Source organism: Rattus norvegicus, chromosome 20, assembly GCF_021556685.1.
Source record: "Rattus norvegicus strain SHRSP/BbbUtx chromosome 20, alternate assembly SHRSP_T2T, whole genome shotgun sequence".
Classification (NCBI taxonomy): Eukaryota; Metazoa; Chordata; class Mammalia; order Rodentia; family Muridae; genus Rattus; species Rattus norvegicus.
This window is the reverse complement of record NC_141553.1, coordinates 37,938,328-37,962,436: the sequence shown is the minus strand read 5'-3', so window position 1 is coordinate 37,962,436 and position 24,109 is coordinate 37,938,328. Positions and strand designations below refer to the sequence as shown.

Genomic DNA, 24,109 nt, shown 5'->3' with positions numbered 1-24,109 from the left:
TGTTATTTTGGAAAATAGCACCCACTGATGAAACAAGCAAGAAGTGAATCTGGTGTACACATGAGCTCCGCTCCCTGCAGTGGCCAGTGGCTACCATGAACAGAGAGGGAAATGAAACGCAGAGAGCACCAAGGACATTCTATGACAACTGCGGTCTTTAAAGAAAGGAGTCCATGTCTAAAGAGACCAGAAGCAGAAGGTAAACTGCTATTAACGGTTACATAGTTTCAGGAATAAAAAACATTTGGGCATTGAATTTAAATAATCTAAGGGCTTACAGATAAAGTAGGATATCCCAAATGTGCAGAGTAGAATTTGAGATAGAGAGGAAGAAAGACAGACAGACAGACAGACACACACCCCAAGGATGGAAACTTGAATTGGGTAGGAGACTTTGTCAGGACTGGCGCATAGCAAATTATTCTTAGCAACTATGGAGATTTGAATAGCAATTTAGTAAATGTTCAAAGTGAAACTGAAATGACCCAAAGACCACATAGCTTTGTTGATAGTCAGAATTATTATTTTTCAACATCCACATGCAGAGTGGAGAATGGGGCTCACGGACTCAAGGACTGTTAAGGTATTGCTTTCAAGCTGGAATGGGATAGCCACGTGGAAGGACACTTAACTACTGTAGTAACAAGGACAGCATGGGAAGGAATTCTTTACAGACAATGAAATACAAGCCTGTGTGGTACTGATAATTTGGGAAGGATGTTCAAGCTCTGTGATGGACTTATTTCATGAGAAGAGATGTTAAGTGATTGATTAACCAGAAATAAGACAGAAGAGGAAGAAGGGGCTAATTCCTTCTGGCATCATTAAGAGTTTCTCCAAATGACCATCCTACAGGACCACACTACAGGACCACCCTACAGGACCACCCTACAGGACCACACTACAGGACCACACTACAGGACCACCCTACAGGACCACCCTACAGGACCACCCTACAGGACCACCCTACAGGACCACACTACAGGACCACCCTACAGGACCATCCTACAGGACCACACTACAGGACCACCCTACAGGACCACCCTACAGGACCACCCTACAGGACCACCCTACAGGACCACACTACAGGACCACACTACAGGACCATCCTACAGGACCACACTACAGGACCATCCTACAGGACCACACTACAGGACCATCCTACAGGACCACCCTACAGGACCACACTACAGGACCATCCTACAGGACCACCCTACAGGACCACCCTACAGGACCACACTACAGGACCATCCTACAGGACCACACTACAGGACCATCCTACAGGACCATCCTACAGGACCACCCTACAGGACCATCCTACAGGACCACCCTACAGGACCACCCTACAGGACCACCCTACAGGACCATCCTACAGGACCACCCTACAGGACCACCCTACAGGACCACCCTACAGGACCACACTACAGGACCACACTACAGGACCATCCTACAGGACCACCCTACAGGACCACACTACAGGACCATCCTACAGGACCATCCTACAGGACCACCCTACAGGACCATCCTACAGGACCATCCTACAGGACCACCCTACAGGACCATCCTACAGGACCACCCTACAGGACCACACTACAGGACCACACTACAGGACCACACTACAGGACCACACTACAGGACCATCCTACAGGACCACCCTACAGGACCACCCTACAGGACCATCCTACAGGACCACACTACAGGACCACACTACAGGACCATCCTACAGGACCATCCTACAGGACCATCCTATAGGACCACACTACAGGACCACCCTGCAGGAGCCTTTGATAGGAAAGGAGACCCCCTGTGAGTGAGGCACTTCTCAGAGTAAAGAACAGATATTGGGAAGAGCAAGAACAGGAGTCATGTGAGCAGGACAAAGCCAGGTGAATCTAGAAAGCTCTAGAGACCAAGAGAAAAATGCCACAGACAAAAAGCAAAATGGCAGATCCAGGTGCTCAGGGCCTGAAACCAAAGGGAAAGATCATCAGCATAGACAATACTGGAGTTCAGTTCACACAGCTGGGGACAAAGACTGAGACAGGGAATCAGATTCGACATTAAAAATATACCAAATAAAATGATATGTATTTACTAGAAAAACATTAATTCCCTAAATATTAGGAAGTGTCTTTATGCTATTCCCACTTCTATTACTGATTTCCAAAGGTCTTTATTACATTTGTCCTAGAGAAAATTATACAGACAGTAATACAACAGCAAGTCCACACTAAACCAGTGTTTAGTAGCAGTAATGTTGAAAAAGTGGCATGTTGTTATCGGAGCAATGGCTCCTCAGAGGCAGGCAGTGACCCCACATCAGTGTCTACGCTTCCTAGTAAAATCATGAGGAAAGTAAAATACAGGAAATGTAGAATACAAAGAGTGTTGACTTAAAATGACACATCTAAGTACACAAATTTACAGTACAGTAAAGAGTATCCAAATACCTACATCAACCAGAAGGTCTGGGTCTATGCTAAACTGTCTTCCTGAGAGCATAGCTTGGAAGTCCTCTAAACTGCAATCAATACTGTCAAGGTAATCCAACAGCTCAACCCTAGAGAAAAAGAAGTAACACATTTCATATTCATTAGGTATTCTCCTTCTTACATTTAAAACCACTTTTGGTAACCTAGCTAGTGCTACAAAATAATCTTGGTGAGTCTTAACAGTTCTTAAGACATCCCATTTAAGATTTGGAATTTCTGAAAATTGACAAACTCATAACATTTACACAAATTTATTCCTTTCAGAAAATAGGTGCTACAATAACAGTGTGTTTTACCTTTTTCTGTGTGACCTCCCTACTCTTAATACTCCTAATAATCAAATTATTTCTATAGTATAAATTACTGCATTTTAATTCAATGTGTCCCTTTATAGAAACTATACAAGTATATACACCTGGTAGTTAAAATCAAGAACATTTTACAGTTAAAACAAGAATTTCATTTTAAAAATCTAAAGAAGTGCTCACTAAAGTTCCAAGACAATTAAATCCTAAATGTTCACTAGAGGGTTCAACCTTTGATCAACAGAAAGAGACACAGGATCCACATCTAAACCGAACTTTAAGCTACTACTGTTAACTTTAATTAACAGAAATTTTACTTTAGTTTTATTACTGAACTGAATATAATAAAGTAATTTAAAGCATCTGGATGACCACTCACTTTCCTAAAAGGTTAATGTTGTCATTCAGAATGGAATCCATCATGGTCACAGGGTCTTCTGAGGTCAGGTTGGAGGAGCCATTTAGCTGGACAGCACTAGACATGAGAGGGCTGCTGCTGCTGGCACTCCCCACTCTGGCTGGCTCACTCTGCTCTCCACTCTGAATGACAGGAGCGTACTCATCCTCATTGTCATCTTCAACAATGACAATGTCAGGATACTGGCTACAGCCATATCAGCAACATGAGAAGAAAAAGAAACAAAACCATTGCAGCTTCAGACAAGGTAAAGTGATTTTCATTCTCTGAGGATCTCCAGATCTATTCAAAGGTTTTCTTTCCTGGAGTAAGTAGCTTTAGCACAAATTTAGACAATTCATACGACAGAAAGCCACAGAGAACATAAGACAGAAAACCACATAAGACAGAAAGCCACAGAGAACCAAGAAAAAAGGTTTAACCCCAAGTAATTCAGCAGTTTTCTCTCTTTCTTTTTGGTAGGTTTACCTGGTTCCAAATATGTGAAACAGATTAGCACTTCAAACCAAACATGAGAAAAGAATTCATTTTAAAGAACAAAAACAAAACAACAAACAAAGAAACAAAACCAGGGCGTTTCTATTCATTCATAAGAAAAATGGCCAATATTTTCCCAAATTTTATCTCATGATTCCTTACCTGGAGGGATCAACTACAACATCCTCATTTGTTTCTGGAATAACTGGAATATTTTCTTCATCCACATTATCCTCAGTAACATCATAAATAATTATGTCATCTGAAATCCGTTCTCTTGACTTTAAACCTTCAGTTCTGCTGTGTGGAACCTAAATCATCAGAAGAAAACAAAAACACATGGGCTATAATGAAAGATATTAGTAAAAAAAATTGACTCATCCTATTTACTAAATATTGAGCATTCAACAGTAAACAGAACAGCTTTGTCCTCCATCCCCCAGGGACTCACATTCTAATGATTTATATTATTTTTCAGAGCTATTAAGTATATATACCCATATTCTACTTAACAGTCACTTTACTGTAAGAGACCCTGAAGATGAATGACATGCCCAAAGTGTGTTTTTCTGTAGAGATGTTCAAATCCTAAAGTATTTTCTTTTTATAGATAAACAATGCACAAGCTCCAGGCCTTCAGAAGTTTCCATCCTAATCACAGTCACTGCAGTGACTGCTCTAGCTGAGCCTGCTGTGTCTAAAGAGGTCTTATTTTTACTCATTAAAGACCTTCACTGAGAAATACAGCACTTCAACAATCCCACAGAGGTCACTGGCTATTTTACCAACAGTGGTTTGTTTTCATGTTACAATGTACATACACCGGTCTGACGGTGCAGGCCTGCAACTCCAATTAATCAAGAGGCTGACACAGGAAAATGTTGAGTTCAATGCCCGCCTGGGCTACAGAGTGAGTTCAACAGCAGCCCAGACAGCCTGACGCAATCCCACCCCAAAAGGAAACAAGGCAGCTGGGCAAAGACTTCAGTGTACAGGGCTTGCTTAGCAAGCTTTGGACCCCAGGACTGACACCCAGGAACACCAATGAATAATAAAATATATGGGTACATTCACATCAGTTACATTAAGAAGTTCTCTAAAGTAAGCAAGTCATTATATAATGCAAAAAAAATTTAAGTTTCAACAATAGATGAGACAGTTAAGAGAAGTAAAATGTTTTAAATATAAAATTCTAGTTAAACAAAAAGTCTAAAATATATGAACACTTAAAAAAAATATATAAATTTCAGATAAACTAAAACAAACCTTTATCTACTTATATAAGCTTTTAGTCCAACACTCACGCTCCACAGGTTTACAATATATACTTGGTTTAGAAAGGAAATGGAGTGAACAATAAGATATGATGAAGTCAGTACTGTCCCACGGGGTAAAATAAACAAATAAAACTTCAACAGTAAGTCTGACATAATATTTGAAAATTGTAACAGTTTACAATAACGACAGTAACTTAGTAGGACAGCATTTGCCTTGTTCAAAAATTCAGCTATGATCTCTAGCACATCAAAAAAGAAAAAAAAAAGATTTATCACTGAGAGAATAGTATCACAAAAAAGGCTTCAACTAGTTTGATGGTAGACTAATCTGCAATTAGCTATTAAAACTGACTAATTATGTAGTCTACAGCAAAAACAAAAGCATGCAAAAAAATTTGAAATTGCTAGGAAAAAACATTTTAGTTGGTACATAATAATCATAGAAGATTGAAAAAAAAGTAGGAAATTCTATAATCACATTACACTATGATGACATCGTCACACTCTTCAACTTATACAGCATCACAAAAACTACATTTCTCAATTCCAAAAGTAAAAACAGGCCAACCACACGGTTGAGGCACCGCTCCCTGGTAAGCTCCATGCAGTGCACACCACACAGTACTGAAATATCATCTCTATCAAGTGTAGACATAAGCAAAGTAACAGTAATACTTCTGAACTCAGCACATAAAGCAGCTGTGGAAACGACAAATATGAAAGCTTGAATACAAGCAGCTGTATCTGCAATGGTGTTTCTTAAAATACTCTAAAGCAAATAAAGAAAGCATCACGATGTAACAGAGCTGGGGAATGAGCACTTACATTATTATTCACTAAACGTCTTTGACTGCATGAAACACTGCCACAATAAAATTTAGTTTGAGACAATAAATATAAAATATATTAAAATTTACTTTATGATGGTGATTATCGGTTGGTTCTTTGACTATGTGCTGAAATAGATTCTTCTTTGGGGCTCCATTTGTGTTTAGAAGTAGAGGCCTGTAAATAGTAAATAATAATTGTAATATTTATTTAATTCCACCCACAAAATTAAAGAACAAAAGGTTTCTAATATTTTACTCATAACACATCATGCAAATGAAACTTTCAATAAGGATGCAATAGAAATTCTTTAGAACAGAACTTTTCAACTCCACACAAAGTAGACTTAGTTTTTAAAAAAGTAGTATCACAGAATAAAAGGCAATAAATTTAAAGCCACCGACTTTTATTTATAAACTGTCAAAATCTTGGCTTATCTTTTCTCCTTCCATCTATGCCTTTTGTCAATTATTCTTCTAGTTTAGATGTGATGATGGCATCAATTGTTAATATTTTATATGCATTACAACCTATCATTAAGGTTTTACTAAATTTATTAAGGTCTACTAAATTTAAAATAAACCAAATAGTATCTGATTCGCTCCCTCCCTCACAGCATTATCTTTAAAGAGTTCTCCTCACTGGGGCCTCCTAATGCTACTTTAAACTGTTAACAAGGAAAAAAATCATAAGACCTGCAAATCCACTCCTGCAAGTGACCTCCTGGCCTACCCTACTTCATAAAAACATAAGCAGGAAGCTGAGCACCTTGGTGCCTGTCGGCACCCCAGTACTCAGGCGGCATACTAGAAAGATGGGGGTTTGAGGCCACTTCCGGGTACCTAGGTAAGACCCTATCGGAAGGTAGGAAGGTGGGAGGAGGGACAATAGATCATCACAAGGATGATGAGAGGATAAACAGGCTGTATATATCCAAAATACATCACCCTATTACGATGATACACGACAAATGGAAAATTCACTCATACTTATGTAATGGGCCTTGTTGAATTAGGGGTCTGTGAGATGAAAATCTGAGCCCTTTTAGCTGTATGACTAAACTACCTCGTGTACAAAAATCATTAAGATATTATATATAATTACTTTAAATTATTAAAGATATTATATATAATTACTTTCAGACTGCATGCACACAAAACACAAAAATTTGAACTCTGACATAAATTTCATCATAGGTAATTCATAGGTTTGCAAATATTCCAAATCTGAAAAAAAATCTCAACTATTTCTACTATCCTAAGTATTGTGGGAAGGGGTCCACACCCTGTTAAGATGACTCTTAAAATGTTAACATAATTTAACAAGGTAAAGATGTTCTTTGGTACTAGGCATAAATTCAGCAAACAGGTATTCATGTTTCAACACTAAAGTCTCTCAGCCAAAAGTCAAAAGACTTACCTTTTACGTTTTAAACTCACAAGTTGATTATTCTGAACCAATGTAACAATAAACTGGACAATCTGAGAGGAAAATGTAAAATAAAATTCTTTCATCAAAGACCGTGCAAATTATATTAAACACACTAGTTATTGGCCAGCTCTCTGCCCTTACTCAGTGTGCTTAATAAACGCTCCTAAAGCACACGCGGAAAAGGCTGAGTCATTATCTTTCCCACAACCTAACATGAGATTCACCTTTGCCGGAAGACAGCACTGTGAGGCAAAATAGACAAACTGGTGTTTGACAAACATTTTCTAATAAAGGTAATATAATTAGAAGCAAAATTACTAATTGAGAGCAATCGTAAAATTCAGGTTTGAAAAGTCTTTTCATACTGGTCAGTTTTATCATCCACAGAAGCTTACCCAATCCAGACATAGTAAATTTTAAGTATCTGCTTAATTTGGAGGAAAATCTATTTTATTTTATGGACTTGTTTCTTGATGTAAGACACACGGCTAGCTGTACTGACCCAGCATCATCTTGGACATTTAATCCTCAACCTCACTCCAGAGCTGCTCCACCTGAATTCTGATGCTGTTCAACAATGTATGTGTTAACTAGCTGTACAGGAACCTTCTAGGTAAAATTTATAAGACTCACTGTGCCTTACAGTATGACTTGAAACGCTATTGTCAGCTTCCTACCATAGATGCCAAGTAAAACTGAAGCCTGTCAGTAATACCGACCATAGTGTTCTGGTGTCTGAAAAAGGCCACAACAGTTGGAGAACTGTTCAGACTTGGTAGGGTTTTATATCTTTATGACATTTAATTACATGATTAAAGTAGACTATATCAACTAAGTCTATTATATTATACATCATATTCATACTTTAAAGTTGAACAAGAAAAGTGCTGGTCAAAAACTGAAGTCCTGTTTTAACTTCAATCCTGTTTTAACTTGTTTTTGGAAAAAGAAAGTGCATATTAAGTAGTTAACATTTAACCAAAATGCTGTCTTGTGAAAAATAGTAAGAGTCTTTTCATCAAGTACAAAATTAAGAACACCTGTTATTTTAATTCTCCTTAACAACTAAGACCATGCATTAGAATTGCATACTGAAGTTTTAAAAAACAACGTATACTTGAATAAACACTGAGAATTGAAATCAATTATACTTAACCTTAATGTTATTTTATAACACTAGTATATGATTTTGATCATAGGCCACATGTGACAACTGTTCTTCATCTCTGCCCTAAGGCTGGTTCACTACACCCAAACCCTGTCAGTCATCAACTTATTTTTAGCTCAAGTGCCTTTGCAGGCAAGAACAAGATTCATCACTCCCCACCCTCCCCTCAAAAGAACCTGTTTCTATGAGCCTAGTTTACTCATAAGCAAAAAATAGATCCCTTTATTGCTCTCATGTTTCTTTTCTTAATAACAAATGGATGTTGGAATGTAAAGATTAAATGACAAGGACACAATGCCATGGGCAAATTCTAAGTCCTCCTTTGATTTAGTTCAGAATGTTGAATTTATATGTTTACTTTTGAACTACTTATATACCAAGCCCAATTATAACATACACTGAAAAAAAGCACTGCTGAACTCCTAGTCTGGCCAAATGACTTAAAAATTACCTATACCTATCAGAGTAAAAAGCAACAAGAAAAAGTCCGCAGAAGACAAACACAAACACAGACACAGACACACACACAAGCAAAGGCAGGGTACAGGACAGGCTGGCCCCACTTACCTTTCGAATAACTTGCTGCTGCTGTGCATGCTTCGCTCTTAACTCTGACACCTCCTTCCAAAGGGATTCATTCTCACTGTGTTAAAATTTATTTAAAAACCAAAACAAAAAAGGTTGGGTCAGAAGATCAAGCTAAGAGATTTTTATCAAGAAAGCCAGAGAACTTGAACTCAGAGACAGGAGGAGGCAGGCAGAGGTAGGAGAGCCACAGGTTCAAGACAAGCTTTGGCTACACAGTGAGACCTTGTTTAAAGAAACCAATACTGGAAAACTATATTCTTTCTCCTATGCTATAACTATTTCTTAACTGTGTGATCCACTAGTCACAACAACACGGGGAGGGGGGTAAGATACATATTTCCATGTACATAGTAGTCAGCAATTTACTAACTGGGCTTCTTACTATTTTCTTTTCTTTTCTTTTTTTTTTTTTTTTTTTTTTTTTTTTGAGCTGGGGACGGAACCCAGGGCCTTGCACTTGCTAGGCAAACGCTCTACCACTGAGCTAAATCCCCAACCCCCTATTTTCTTAAACATATACAAAGTTTCACCAGGATAGCAAGCGTCCTCAGGCTTTGTTAACTGCTTCAGGAAACAAAGGAAAGTGCCCCTGAGCAGCATTCCATGTTTCCAGGCACTGTTCCTGTATGACGTTCCACACGATCCCTAAGCTTCCATAAGCACAGCCAAGAAGAGAATCTTGTTCTTCATTGCATAGAGGAAGACACTGATATATGGAAAAGAGAAAGGACTTTGCCCTTTATCACTGAGATAAATCTACAAATATTAGACACAAAAGTCTGTTACACCTTACAGCTATCTGAAGGTCTGTCTCAAACCCTCTAAGGAAGTAAAGGAACTCGTTTTTAAGGAAAGGAAATTCAGTAACTTATCCAATAGGCATGCTTCCTTTCACTTCTTTCTTACCTTGTAAAACTGAAACTGCAATATGTAAATATTAGCAGAGGTAACATAGAAGAATAATCCAACTATCAAATACGTATATGAATTCTTATTTATCTCATAAAAGTTATCTTCTTCAACCTGTCCTATTATAAAAAAGCATGGCAGGTTCACATACAGAGATGTCAGAAAAGGAAACTGCTTTAAGTACTTTCTAAAAAAATCACTGTTTTCAAAAATCAAACTTGAAAATGCTGCTAGTTGTCTACGGAAATAGAAGATGGTTACCACTATCTATTACCACTATTAAAGGGTGATTAGATGATCGGATGCGTGAATGAGGTTAAAGGACATAGCTGGCAGACAATAGAGCACGTAACTCAGCCAGTTAGATAAAATAAGCAGAATGGGAAAGTGCTACGCTTTCTAAACGAGGAATCAAAGTCCAAAGTCACTCATCATGAATACTTTTGAGTTAAAAACTAACAGCAAAAATGTAAGACAGAACACGTAAAGTAAGTATTCTCAGGCTCTTGTTATTAAGGGAAAACCCCAGATATGTAGGAATAAAACACGCCTAATCTATCTATATACATTATTAGTATGGCATTAAGAAAAGTGACTAAGTAATGCAGAGAAAGCAAGATAAAACATTCTATGAAGAGAAGGGGTTTGTACAGCCCTCTCCTGCATCTGTGCAGCATCAAGTAAGGCAATTCTCTTGTGTGCACTTTTTTATTCTTCTTTCCCATGCCCTACTTTTTCCTAAGCTACAGAGCAACATACATTTTAACAAATTCATGTACGAAGACCGTATAAAAACTAATCTATGTATAACTTATTACACTATCTTAAAGGTCATAAATAGGACCAATTTCATGGCTAGATTTATATACTCTTCTTAGAACATAATTAAAACATATTATTAGGACAAAGTCCATAGCTACAGACTAAAGTAAAGCAAACTAACAGTTATAAGCAAAACAAACAAACAAGCAAACAAACAAAACATTGATCTTGGCTACTGAAGACTACTTAAAACACCAGACAATCTCCAAATCCCAACACAGATATCCCAACCTCCATAATATTAGCATTATATTTGGAAATAATATTTTTACCTTTTTAATTCTGAAAGCCTGGACTCAATAGTTTCTTGTTTTATTTGAACCTTCTGGGCACTACTAATAATTTTTGTTAAATCTTCCTGACGAATTTTATTTTCCTCTGGTTTTGAAGACGAAACCTTCCAAAAAACAAATTTAGAAAATTAAATATATACTAAGCCCCTGTGATTTTAAACCAAAACTTCCTGTTATAAGTCTCACTAGCCTATTAAAGAAGTGAGATGTGAGTATAAATTTCTAGATATTCTAAAACAAGAATACACTTCATAGTTCAATATAAGAGGAAGCAAGGAGTGATCATTTTATTTTTCCCTACCTTACTTAGGAGTAAGTCATCTCATTATAATGGGATGAGCAGGAATATGAGGGTCTTTTTTATTCCCTCTGCCAAGTTCCTTATCATTTTCAAGCCTCTTTATCATCACATCCCATATTTAACTCAAGTATACAGTAATATAGTTGCACAGTAGGGAGCTTTCTTCCACAGCTCTTCATCTTTGGTTAGTATTTTGTAGTACTTAGGACTCAAGTGGAGGATTTCTGCATGTTAGATGAGACTTACACTATTTTTAGCCATTGAGCTAGCATTCCTTTGCCCCCCTTTCATACCACCTCCCACATGTTGGTGATGGGAATTGAAGCCAGGATTTTCAGGGTGCTAGTCAAGTGTCCTACTAATGGACTATATTCCTGTTCTTTTATCCACCTTTTATGGATTTAGTAAAGACATTCATTTCGCAGAAGATACTTGGTCTTGATTTTTCCCCTCAGGCAACTCAGGAGTAAGCTCCCCCATTAAGATACATAGCCACCCTCTGGCTCAACACGGTAAATACTTCCTTTCCTTTGTTAAAGTGAAGATTGTACTACTCTCAGCACCACTGAGCTTAAAAAACAGGACAATTCACCAGAGCTTCGTTGGTCTGGTTTGTCTCAATAAGGACTAGTGCTGCTTTACTTCTGTACGCTCCTTTTCATTATTTATTATTTGTTGTTATTGGGGGTTACTGAGAAAGAGTCTCACTCCATAGTCCAAGCTGGGCTGGAGCTCACTATTTAGTCCAAGCTGGACTCAAACTTGCAGCAATCCTCCTGCCTCTGCCAAGTTCTGGAATTACAGGTGTGCACCATACGCTCAGCCTTTTCTGTATACTCTTAATTTCACTTCAGTAGCTTACAAAGTAGCACATCACATCTATAACCTAGCTAGTTCATGTCAGCAGCAGCAGCTCACCTTCCTTTTAATGTTCTCCAACAAGTCATCCTGGCCTTGTTTGAAATGAGGATGCTGAAATTCAACAGGGCCATCTCTTTCCTGTTTGACAATTCCAGATTCGATATGTACTACTTTACGGAAGCCATCTGACAAAGATTCAAATTTACATGACTAACATTAGACAAGTCAAAATTAATGAGGTTTATACAGAAATACACAGTTATTTTAATGAGAAGAACTGGCTTATCGGTGGCTATTAGCAGCTCTCCAAGCAAAGCTCTGGTCATACTCACACATATTTAGCTGTCTCACAAAGCTTGCCATGTTATTGTGTTTGAAGTACTTGGGGAGAATTTCCTTTGCAAATCTTTGCTCATCCAAGACCAGAAAACTTTGTCCATTCTAAAAATCAAACAAAGCCCAGAAATGTCAATTAGTTAAGGTCCTCTGACAAAAATCTAAATCAGCTCTTATTAAGTGTCCCCAGATACCTTCAGACGAACAATCTTTCTGATAATGGAAAAGCAAAACAAACAAAAAACTCTACAATTACAAGTCAAATTACAAGAATATTTTTGGTGTAGCTTCAACCCAAAAGCTTCATCATATTCTATGATGAATTATTAGAAGAATTTCTATTAGGAAAGCAAAAGGCCTAATATATTAGCTAGTACTATTAAGTTATTTTAAAGCTAAAGTAAACAGACAAAAATAAATTGGTAAATCACTATTTTACCACTATCCATAACATATGTAACTACATTTTAGTATTTGACAACTGAAAAACTATAAAAGAATTCAGAAAGTTTTCTGGTTACCAGATTAATTCAATACAGTGTGGTACAGGGACCTGAATTTAGACTTAGGCGGGCACTTACCTACTGATATTTATCTCTTTTTAACTTCTAAAATAAGATTTCCTGAATTATATATAAGTATTTTGCCTATATGTGTGTATGTATATCACCTATATATCCTGCTGTCCACAGAGGTGAGAAGAATGTTTCAGATCACCTAGATCTGGAGTTACATATGAACTCAGCATGTGAATGCTAGGAATCAAAGTGCTCTTAACCCACTAAGTCATTTCTACAGCCCTTAGTTTTTGTGACAGTTTCAATAGTTGCCTAGGCTGGCTTAGAACTCACCACCCTGAAGTCAGCCCAGCCTGACCTCAACTTGGTGATATTCAAGATTCAGCCTACTTGGAGCTGCAACAGGAAATACCACCACCACCAGGCTGGTTTCTAGATTAGCATTAAAAGTCATTAAGAATTTTTCATCCAAAAACATTAAAACAATTAGAGACCTAGAACAAAACTACAGTAATCAAAACACCATGAAACTGGAGGAAGACAGAGCAACAGAAACAATCATTAAAACAAAAACAAACAAAACAGCCTGGTAATAAAGTCTGTCAAAGTTTCATGGCAACTCGATGGGAAAATAACAAGTCTTTTTGGCAAATGGTATTGAAAAACAAGATATACATACGTAAAGTAACACAGCTGAATGCTTACCTGACATCATTTACAAAATTTAACTCAAAATAAATAAAAAACCTACACTCATTAGTATTAAAGACCTAAATCTTATGACAAAAAAATTCATCACACTGCATTTGGAAATGATCTCTTGAATATAGCACTGAAATACAGGCAACATAAGCAAAATCAGAAATATGGGACCATATCAAGTTTAAAAAGTATTGTAGGTAAACAAAAGCAAGAATGGGAAGAGCAGGCCCAGGATGGGAAAGAGGACTGTAAACCATGTATGTGACAGACACGTGTAATACAAATCCAGTGGATAAACACCAGCTACGATCCAGAAAACAAAACCGCTCATGAGTATTGGGCCAGGACTCTAAGCAGCACTTTTCCAAAGATTCATAATTGCCAATAAGCACATGAAAGATGCTCCATATTCACCAGTCGTAGGAAACTGAGGCTGACACAGTAAAATATTACTCTCCAGCAAGTCAGAATGGCTTTTATCAAAAAACATTCAAAGGTGTGAAGGAATGTGAACCACTGTGAATTGCTAGCAGAATAGAACATAGTACAAAGGTTGCTAAAAACACACAAAAATTAAGTAATTACTAAATCAGTCAGTAATTCCTATTCTGTTTACATATTACAAAACAGAAAAAGAACCTGAAGAGATAAGGGCACCACATGATCCTGTAATGTAAGTCACGAGGACAAAAAGTAAAAGCAACTTAAGTGCCTACCATTTGATCAATGGATAAACAAAATGTGGTATACACATGCAATGAAATATTCAGATCCATTTGACATGGTTTACAAAATGGATGAGCGGTAATGACATTATGCTACGTGAAATAAGCCAGTCCAAGAGCAATATATACAGTATGATTCCACTTACATAGAGAATTTTTAAAAGCCAATTTCTTAGGTAAGTAGCATGGGACTGTGGGTAGCTCAGGATGAGGTGACGACTACTGCTAACAGGAAGGCACTTGGTAGCTGTTTGAATGAAAATGGCTCAGACTTCAGTGATGGGTCCCCAGTTGGTGGAACTGTTTGGGAAGGATTAGAATATGTGGCCTTGTTAGAGGGTTTATCACTAGAGACTAGCTTTGAGGTTTCAAAAATCTACACCACTTCCACTTAGCTCTCCCTGCCTCTGGAACGTAGATTAGATATAAACTCCTAGCTACTGCTCCAATGCCATACCTGTCTGCCTGCCATGATTCCCATCCTGAGGGTCATGGACTCAATGGATTCTGGTCGTGGTCCATGCCCTGGTTATGGTGTCACATCACAGCAACAGAAGTTAAGACACAATTTCAGTTTGAGAAGATAAACCGTAGTGTAATTGAAGTATACTTAAAAATAGCTAAAATTATTATATTGATATCATTTATAAAATGTGTTATTTTATAAAACAAAACAAAAATAAGCAAAACCCCCCACAAAGGTGGCAGTATAAATCATACAGAAAACGATTATTTAATAAAAATGCTGGACAACTAAATAAATAAAAAAGCGAGATGGATCGATCAAACCACCCACAAAAGTTTATTTCACAGACTTAAGACAGAGAAAAGCAAAAGCATAATTATCTCTATAAAACATGAAAAGACAATTTGAAATTACAAAATGTGCCAATAATAAATTATCAAAAACACAGGCCCTTTAATTAAGTATTAAAAAGATGTAAAGGAAGCAAATTTAGCACTGTAAAGCCACTCATTCTCCTTTACCTAACCAATGCAGTAAACTGTCTCACAACATATATAGGTGTATACTTACTATAAGGAATTGCTATAAATAACAGCAATATTGATTTTAAAAGTCTACAATATAAATTTTCCACAGAACAGGAGGCTATGTAGCTAATAGCAGAAGAGAACTTCAGAATTCACTGATTACTACACAGAAATAGAAATTAAAGCAAAGCTTTTTGAGGTAGTATTTTCTATTTAGTTCACTGGTAACCTCTAAGAATGGTAATATTCTCTTTAAAGAGGTAAAGTAACTGCACAACTATCAAGAAAAATAAAGCTGACTTGATGTCTTTGGAAAGCAATGTATACAATCTTTAGTTAAATTATCAACATCTTATTTTACTGTAACTCATAAATTGTTTATACACACTAGAAATTTGAGACATTTGATGGCAGCATGTGAACTAACTTCTATGGTCTCACTGTTGGGATTACTCATTTTCCTTCCTGTCTAATTGGCTTTTCCTTACCTATTTAAATATCAAATCATTAAGTTCCTTTTTATAGAGAGTGGCTCTGATGCTTTGACTGTGAATCTACATATGCTGAAGTCCTGTTCCCCAACTGGTTCTTGATCAATCAATAAAGATTCCAGTGGCCAATGGCTGGGCAGAAGAGGCAGGACTTCCAGGTTCCTGAAGGCAAGCTAGGAGACCCAGGAGGAGGATAATTCACCATGCTTCAGAGTGAGAGTGACCAGCAATCTTAGGAGTAGTGGCCATTGGCTGCTTCCCCAAGGTGCGAGATTAGAAACACAACTAAGCTGAGGGCTTAGCAGGATGTTGAGCAGGGAGTAAAGAAAAAGGCACACTAGTCATGGGAGGCTTAGATGAGCCCAGCCACTGAGCCACACAGCAGGTTAACATGAGCAATGGCTGTGTGTCTTTTATCTGAGGAGCTGAGCTAGCCCCTGGATGAGTGCCTTCAACCCACAGAGAATTCAAACAGTGCAGACAAAACTACACCCTACACCTTTTGTCTCTGTCTTCCCAAGTAGTTTCTTCCAACCCCATGACTTTATCCTCAAGGCTTTACAGGACCCCCAATGCCAAAGTTGCACCTAACGACCTATTCACTGCTTCCATTCGGCTGTCAGAAGTACAGAAGCCATATTCAGACATATTTCTGTTCCTAGTAGTGCATATTTCCACTCCTTATCATACTAGGTATACACATATGACTAAAAGTGATTAACAAAATGTAAGCAAAATAAAACAATTCTCAAGTATGGGTTGGTATACCTTCTCCAAAATGTTTGGGATGAGAAGAGCTTCAAACATTTGTAAAACCTCTTCAGCTGAACAGCCATATTCCAAAAATACCTAATTAGTTAGTTCAGATTCCAGAGAAGGTATGCTTGTTTCACACTACAGTGATCTCTTTTTAAATTCAAATATAAAACATGACCATACAGAATCTGTAACTAAAATGCCTGCTAATCTCCTACTATCTCAGGGCAGGCCAAATCTGAGTACTCCTTCCTTTCTGCCTTTCTTTCTGGAGGTGGGAAAGTGAAAGACGGTACTGAGAATGGAATCCAATCTAGAGCTTGCCAGGCAAGCTCCTTTACTACTAAGCTATACCCTCCCCCATGAGCCATTACTGCTATTCAGTCTCTAGTGAACCCCACCAATCTCTGAAGCTTTGCGTTTACAACAGGTATCCAATCAAAGAACTTCTCTCGACACTACTGCAACTAGACTAGAAAACTGTGATTGTCTCTAACTGGTTCTCTTATCTCCGGTCTCCTTATGATACAGAAAGAACCTACTATCTCTTTTTGCACACCACAACCTCACCTTTTTCCTAAAGACAGGGCAACCACAGATCTGTCTGCTTGCCCAGTAAGGCACAGTGGTAAGTCTTATTCAATATTGCTGCCTCACCCATCCGTTCTAACCACTCTGGTCTCTACTTAATGTTTAGACTTGCTTTTCCTAAACTAGCCACAGTTCCTACTCAGCTTATGTGCCACGGTGCCAACTTCTTGCTGTAGACTCTCATTCATACTGTCTGATCTGCAAACAACAGAATCTCTCACATACCCTTTTTGGTCACAATCTAACCCTTGAGTCAGTAGGGGATACTAGTAAAACTCAGAAACAATGGATTCTTCTTGGTTCCAGTGTGTCTGGGAAAGTCTCCTGCAATGCAATAGGCTCACATCGGTTAGAAGCTAAAACAGCATCTTTCCTGTCACCCCACTCCCTTGGGAGGTTTCAAAGCCATGTTTCTAAGAAGGCACCTCCTCATTGTTTTCTGTGATGCTCTAAGATACTGGAGAATGGTAGACGTTTCTCAAAGTCAAATCAGTATTACAGACTTGCTAATCCCAAAAGTCCATGATCCTACTCCTATCCAAAATCAGCTAGGGCAGTATGAAAACACATATGGTCATAATGCTAAGGGTAGGGCTCAAAGGCAACACGGCTGCTTAGCAGCCCTAGCATTCCCAGCACCACAAAAATAACAGTACAAACAAATGGGCATGGGTACGTGCCAATTAAACTGTACTCATCAGGCAGAGTGTGGGCTGTTTTCTGTTTTTTTGTTTTTTATTGTGACAGGGGAGCCTCAATTGAGAAAAATGCCCTTGAATGACCTCTAGACAAGCTTGTTCGGCTTTTCCTTGGTTGACCTTTGAAACGGAAGGACATAGCTTACTGAGGACAATGCCTTTCCTGGGTAGACAGACAGCCCTGACTGTTGTGAAGAGAGCATAATCAGGAAGCCACAAGGAGCAGGCCGGTAAGCAGCCCTTTCTGTAAGGCTTCAGGCTCAATTCCTACCTCCGGGCGCCTGCCTAAGTTCCTGTGCCTCTATGTCTCACTATGGCCCAGCACCTGGGATACATACGCCAAACAAATCCTCTTCCTAAGTTGACTTTGAGCATCACAGCAATAGAAACCAACTAAGGAAACAAGCCTGCAAGCTAGGCTATAAACCCTGCTGTTTTTCCAGTTACAACAGCATTGAATAAGCAATTTTTTTTTTTGGTCACTCAGTAACACATGAACATACTTTCCCCAAAGGTTTGCATCGGAGCCCTGTGAAAGGGGTTCTTATCTCTCAACAGTGGCTGCTCTATCTGGACTTTTACTCTTTTGAGCTTGCTATTTCCATTTTGCTTAATGTAGTAGGTCATTCTATTAAACTTCTACTGCTGAAAATATGAGTTCTATGATGTGGCTGTATCTTCACTGGGAATACTGTGTTTACCCTGCTTTATTTTCTTCTTTTTTCTGTACTTATTACTACCCAAGATTTCATTACTTTCTTTCAGAGAGCTTCACTTAGAAAATGCTAACAAAAATAAAAGCTCTTCTTTGTCAATAAGAATTTCTATCTAACTTTCATAAACCCTTTTCTGTATCAAGTTTTTCAATTTGTTTCCATGTTAAACACGTGTTCTGTTTGGGACAGTGTTACATTAAAACATCCTCAGGGGGTCTAAAAGTATTATCTCTGTCCTAGATTCCGTTTACCAAAGCAAAGAACAAAAAAAAACCAAAAAACCCACCACCACCAACCAAAAACCCCAGCTATGTAATACTCTGAAGCTGCAGAAAATGTTAAAAACAAACACTGTATAAGAAACTTTGTTGGGGAAGATGGAAATACATTAAAAAAAAAAAAAGATAGTCTGGATCTAAGACCTACTATTCTGATTTGATAATTCATTCAGTATAATTGTCATAGCTCAGACTATCACAGTTTGTATTTAAGGATAATGAGAAAGTCCTTTTTTCAATTTTGTCACATAACAAATTTCTAGGAAAAGTGAATTTATGCAGACCTGTAGGACTATTAAGTCAAGCTTTTCAGAATACAGGTGAGGTTTCTCTCCTTGGTTTAGACTCAAGCTAAAGGAGTGTATGATTTTTTACCACCGTAGAGGATAGGGGTTTCGTAAAAGTTTGATTAGTCCCTAGAGCTTCTGCTTTTAAAAGGCCTTAAAGTGATAGCCACTGAGTCAGTGTAAATGCTAAAATTCACCTCTATAATTCAACACAAATTTAAAGGAAGCTAGGCACACAAACAGAAACTTTTAGAAGATCACAGTAGGGCTGGAGAGAAAGTTCAGGAGTTTAGAGAGAGTCACTGCTCAGAGAGAACCCCAGATTGGTTCCTACCACTCATAACAGCTCAAAGTCCAAGAATTGGAAGTCTGGATCCCTCTTCTGCCCTCATTCAAATATGCATATGCACACAATAGACAAGGACACGATTAAAAATAAAATCTTTTAAAAAAGAGCCAAAAAATGGGGGAGGGGGACACATTTTGGTTTTCTATCAACATCAACTTAAAATTGTACCTTTCAGTACTGGCATTCCAAATACTATTCCATCTGGTATCTCATTACAATATGACTTTGTCATCTACAAATGGTTTCGACCACATTCATAGCTATCTTAGGACACCTGTTACTCCATTCCAATCAAACCCATTTACATTTTCTAACAGTTTTAGTGACTCAAACATTAAGACACCAATTATGTCTCTAGAATCAATACCCCATTGAGTTTACTCTTTGACTCTCTTATTGGTGTACTGGATATGGGCAGATGAAAATATAAACTGAGACTTAATACGATAAGTAAAAGTAATTAAGTAGATTTTTCGTCTGCAATTAATAAGATTTCACACTTATGCACTAGTTTAAATTCTCCAGAGTCTGTACTGATCAAAAACAAAGTTATTAAAATGTTTTGGCTAATTTGAAGTTATCAGGCCGCTTATACAAATCTGTTTAATTAGAAACAATTACCAGTACATTCGTGTGGAACTTTTAGACAGTACAAATAAACAGCCTTTTGCAAGCTCAATAAGTTCAATAAACTCAGCTTGGTTGGGACAGAATATACTTCAGTCCGGTTTCTAATGTTAAAAGAGAGCTGAGAAGCAGTCCGGACTGATCGTGCCTTGTCAACCTTTAATCCTTCTGACTGACGAAAAGCATGAGCAGTCTGTTTATTTTAAGTTCATGCTGGTAGCTGCCTTTCTTATTTTCACTTCTTTGTACCAATGTATCAAATTAGTCAGTCAACTGCTTAGTCTACACAACCAGCAGGGGGTGGGGCACCCGTGTGACAATACTCAGGGAAATTAAACCCTAGAAAGAAATTTTTAAAAATTGGCACGAATACTCAGCAAAATTCAGCGAGATAATTGTCCAAATGTCAGGTATATTCTATTGCTGTTACCTATGAAAAGCACGCAAGGCTGAAAACTAGTTTTAACAACAGAAAGAACACAAAAGAAACGCGGGAAGATAACATTTATTTGACACATAGCCAGGTATTTCCCACTTACTCATCTCAAAAACCGTGAACATGAAAATACCCCGAATAAGTGATCAACTCCAGTAAGAGGAGCCGATCCCCTTCATGAAGTGATTGGAACAATCCAAGAATTGCGCGTCTAGTAAAGCAAAGGCACAAGTGATGTAAATAATCACTCTGCAAAGAATCTTTGTGTGGAACTGGGCGGGGGAGGGGAGGGTCCTTGGGTCACCTAGGCAACACATCCATCTAACCCACAACTTAGACCACGCAAGATACCGGACTTGATTAAGATCATCTTTATTTATAAAGAGAATCTGGATCTAACTGATCAAGGCAACCACCTACCACTCTGCCAGCAACTATTCTTTGAAATTTAACGACTCGTTTTTAACTCCCTGCCGCTAAGTTACTAAGCATAATCTACAGGCACTTTTACTACTAAATTTTTTTAAAAAAGATTAAGCAAATGACCCAGCCTCCAAACAATAACTGGGAAATTTCTATGTTAAAACTACATAAATGAACTACATAAATGAACTACATGAATAAAACTAGAAAGCTCACGGGAAGAGCAGTCTGAGTCCGCACATTTTCCCTTTACCATCATAAAAGATCCCAGACCAGGGGACAAGTAATCACCGCGGAGGTGATTTCTTTAGATAAGCCCGGTGCTCGCCCCCTAGCCAGCTCGCCAGTCTAGGGTTCCGCAACCTCCGTGCCCCGCGGCGAGCAGACGGCCGAGGATGAGTGTGCAGAACGCGCGGCTGGGGCCGGTTCCGAGCTCCCGGGGCCGGCGGGACCGTTACCAGGGCGCCCCTCCCCCACGGCGCGCGGCCCGAGGCGAACGGAGCCTGCCGGGCCCGGCTCGCCGCGCACACAAAGCCGGGGGTCCACGCGTGGTGGGGAGGCCGCGCGCCGCCGCAGGCCGCGGGAGCGGCTGAGCCCAGCCCAGCCCAACCCAGTCCAGTCGAGTCGAGCCGAGTCGAGCCGAGCCGAGCCGGTTCGACAAGGGAGACCCGAGGCCACCGCGTCCCCGAACGTACCTGACTCCAGGTGATGAACTCGTTAGTGTGGGTTTCCTCTACAAGCGTCCACAGCTTGCTGAGGAAAGCCGGCACGTTGGAACTCTGCTTCATTGTTAGCCGGGCGCAGGGATTCCGAATTCTACTCCCGAACGCGGAGGTAGCGGCGGCGAAGGCGTTAGCAGCAGCGGCGGCGACAGCAGCAGCTGCTCCCGGGAACGCACACCACGCAGGCGCGGCGGGTCCCGGGCTCCGCCCCCTCGGCGCCGCGGGGCGCGCGGTGAAGGCGGGGAGACCCCGCGGCCACACGTGATGGACAAGACTTCGCGCTCCACCCCTGCGCTCTGCTCCCGCGCCCGGTCTCTGCGAGTCCAATCCGAGGCTTCGAGTGCACCACAGAGCAAAACGATTGGCAGCTGCCGAGAGGAGGGGTGGGTCCAGGAGTGGTTCAGCCTTCTCTGCTACCTTTTAGGCAGGATACTGTTTTGGGAATGATATTGGGTCCAGAGAAAAACCTTGTTTTGTGGACTCATGTGGAAAGGGTTTGGGTACACCGGCCATGTCTGGCAGAGTGCAGAAACGCCCAAGGGCAGTTGACTCATAAGTTTGACTGGTGAAGAGTAATTTGCTCCAGTCTAAAGGAAGGAATACAGCACATGGGGCAGGGAGCAAGATATGCTAGGCCCCTGGTTGAAACTATCTTAAAGATAAACGAGCCTTTTTATACATTTTTTCCACTGGCAGAAGATGACTCTTAAGACACTTTTATCAAAACCTAAAGCATGAATAATAAAACTCGCTGTTTGCAAAGTACTTGCTATTATATATACTATTAGAATTCAGCAGGCATCAGGTACCTGCCAGAAACCCAGTTCAAAAGCCACTAGTATAATTTTAGAGTATCTGAGTCAAAATAGTTGTTCTGCATGTACCTTATGCAGGTTTTCTTTGGCAAAGTGTGATTTGGAACAGCTTCTTTAGCGCAATGCCCCATTTCTTCATTGACTTTCTACCTATAAAGAGTAGCTGTAATAATGTGGATCTCTGAGAAAAAGATTTTTTGATCTTAGTGTCCTGAACCTGTAAGTTGAGCACTCTGGAGGCTGAGGTAGAAGTGTGGAGCCGTGGAGGCCAACCTGGGTTAAATAGTGAGCTCCAGGTAATCCTGGGCTAATGGCAAGACACCCCACCCCACCCCATACATATATTGTACATGTATATGTAAGCATATACTGAACTTAGTCATATACAGCACTGTTTGGTACATAAACAGCATTTGCTACATATACAGCAACCTAAAGAGGAAGCTTCAAAGGGTCTGATTCAGGTTGGTACAAATTCTATTCAACAAATTACCCAAAGCTAATCGGAACCAACTCTGTAACCAGATTCCCAAAGTGGGTTGGCTAGAAGTTTCCAGCTACATCCCAATGTGATGATGTGTTGATTTACCTCAGTTTGGGACTCTTTTCTGTCCCAGAGCCTCAGAGATAAAATGTCAGTGAAAGTCCTGCTATAGTTACCTGACAAAGTAAAGCCCTTTGAAAGTGGTTCTTCTTCTGGTCCATTACTGTATGCTTACAAATATGTTTTTGAACCACAAATCTGAACAGCCACTTCCAGACTGGAAGACACCCAGTGGCCTTCGTGCCCTCCAGAATAAGTCCTGCCCTGTTAAAATGGCATAGAAGATCTTTTGTGACTCCTTCCAATCCACTCAATCTCTGTCCATGTCTCCGTCACACGTAATAGGTAACTACTCACATTCTTTCATGTCTCTGTATAGTTCTGGCATGCTGTTAGCTCCATTGTGTTATCTTAGCCTGCAAGATCTAGCAGAATTCTGTACAGATTTTATGATGACTATTCTTGGTTGTCAACTTGACTACATCTGGAATTAAAAAAAAAAAAAAACAAACAAAAACCCAAGTGGCTGGGTACACCAATAAGGGGGGTTTCTTGATTGAATAATCTGAAGTGGAAAGACAGACCCACCCTAAATACAGATCTTTTGAGTGGGATGATCCACCTTAAATTTGGGCCAAAACTTTTGCTCGAAGTCTGACCAGAATATGGAAGAAGGAAGCACTTGCTGTTTTCCCTGCTTGATCTTGCTTTTGCTGGCAACTTCATACTTTGAATTCCAAAGTAAACTGACTAAGACACCCAGCTTCACTGACTGAACAATGAATGAATTTTTGTACTTCACAGTGGTAGACAGCCATTGTTGAACTAGCTGGACCACAGCCTGTAAGCAATTCTCATTAATCTCACATGTATGCTTGTGTGTGTGTAATATATATACATAAATACATACACAAATCATACATAACATGTCT

The 24,109-nt window shown here is 39.2% G+C and overlaps 1 protein-coding gene across 7 annotated transcripts in view; it reads right to left on the bottom strand.

Moving 5' to 3' along the window:
- The window catches only part of Hsf2 (heat shock transcription factor 2), a 28,082-nt gene extending 6,077 nt beyond the window's left edge, over positions 1 to 22,005 (bottom strand). For 2 of the 7 annotated variants that reach the window (NM_001434554.1, NM_031694.3), the window contains 10 exon segments: positions 2,455 to 2,560; positions 3,177 to 3,401; positions 3,855 to 4,003; positions 5,887 to 5,974; positions 7,217 to 7,278; positions 8,964 to 9,039; positions 10,988 to 11,112; positions 12,228 to 12,355; positions 12,503 to 12,611; positions 21,792 to 21,978. In NM_001434554.1, coding sequence (NP_001421483.1) covers positions 2,455 to 2,560; positions 3,177 to 3,401; positions 3,855 to 4,003; positions 5,887 to 5,974; positions 7,217 to 7,278; positions 8,964 to 9,039; positions 10,988 to 11,112; positions 12,228 to 12,355; positions 12,503 to 12,611; positions 21,792 to 21,884 — 1,161 coding nt within the window. In that variant the 5' untranslated portion in view covers positions 21,885 to 21,978. 7 annotated transcript variants of the gene reach the window in all.
- Positions 22,006 to 24,109: the final 2,104 nt, after the last annotated feature.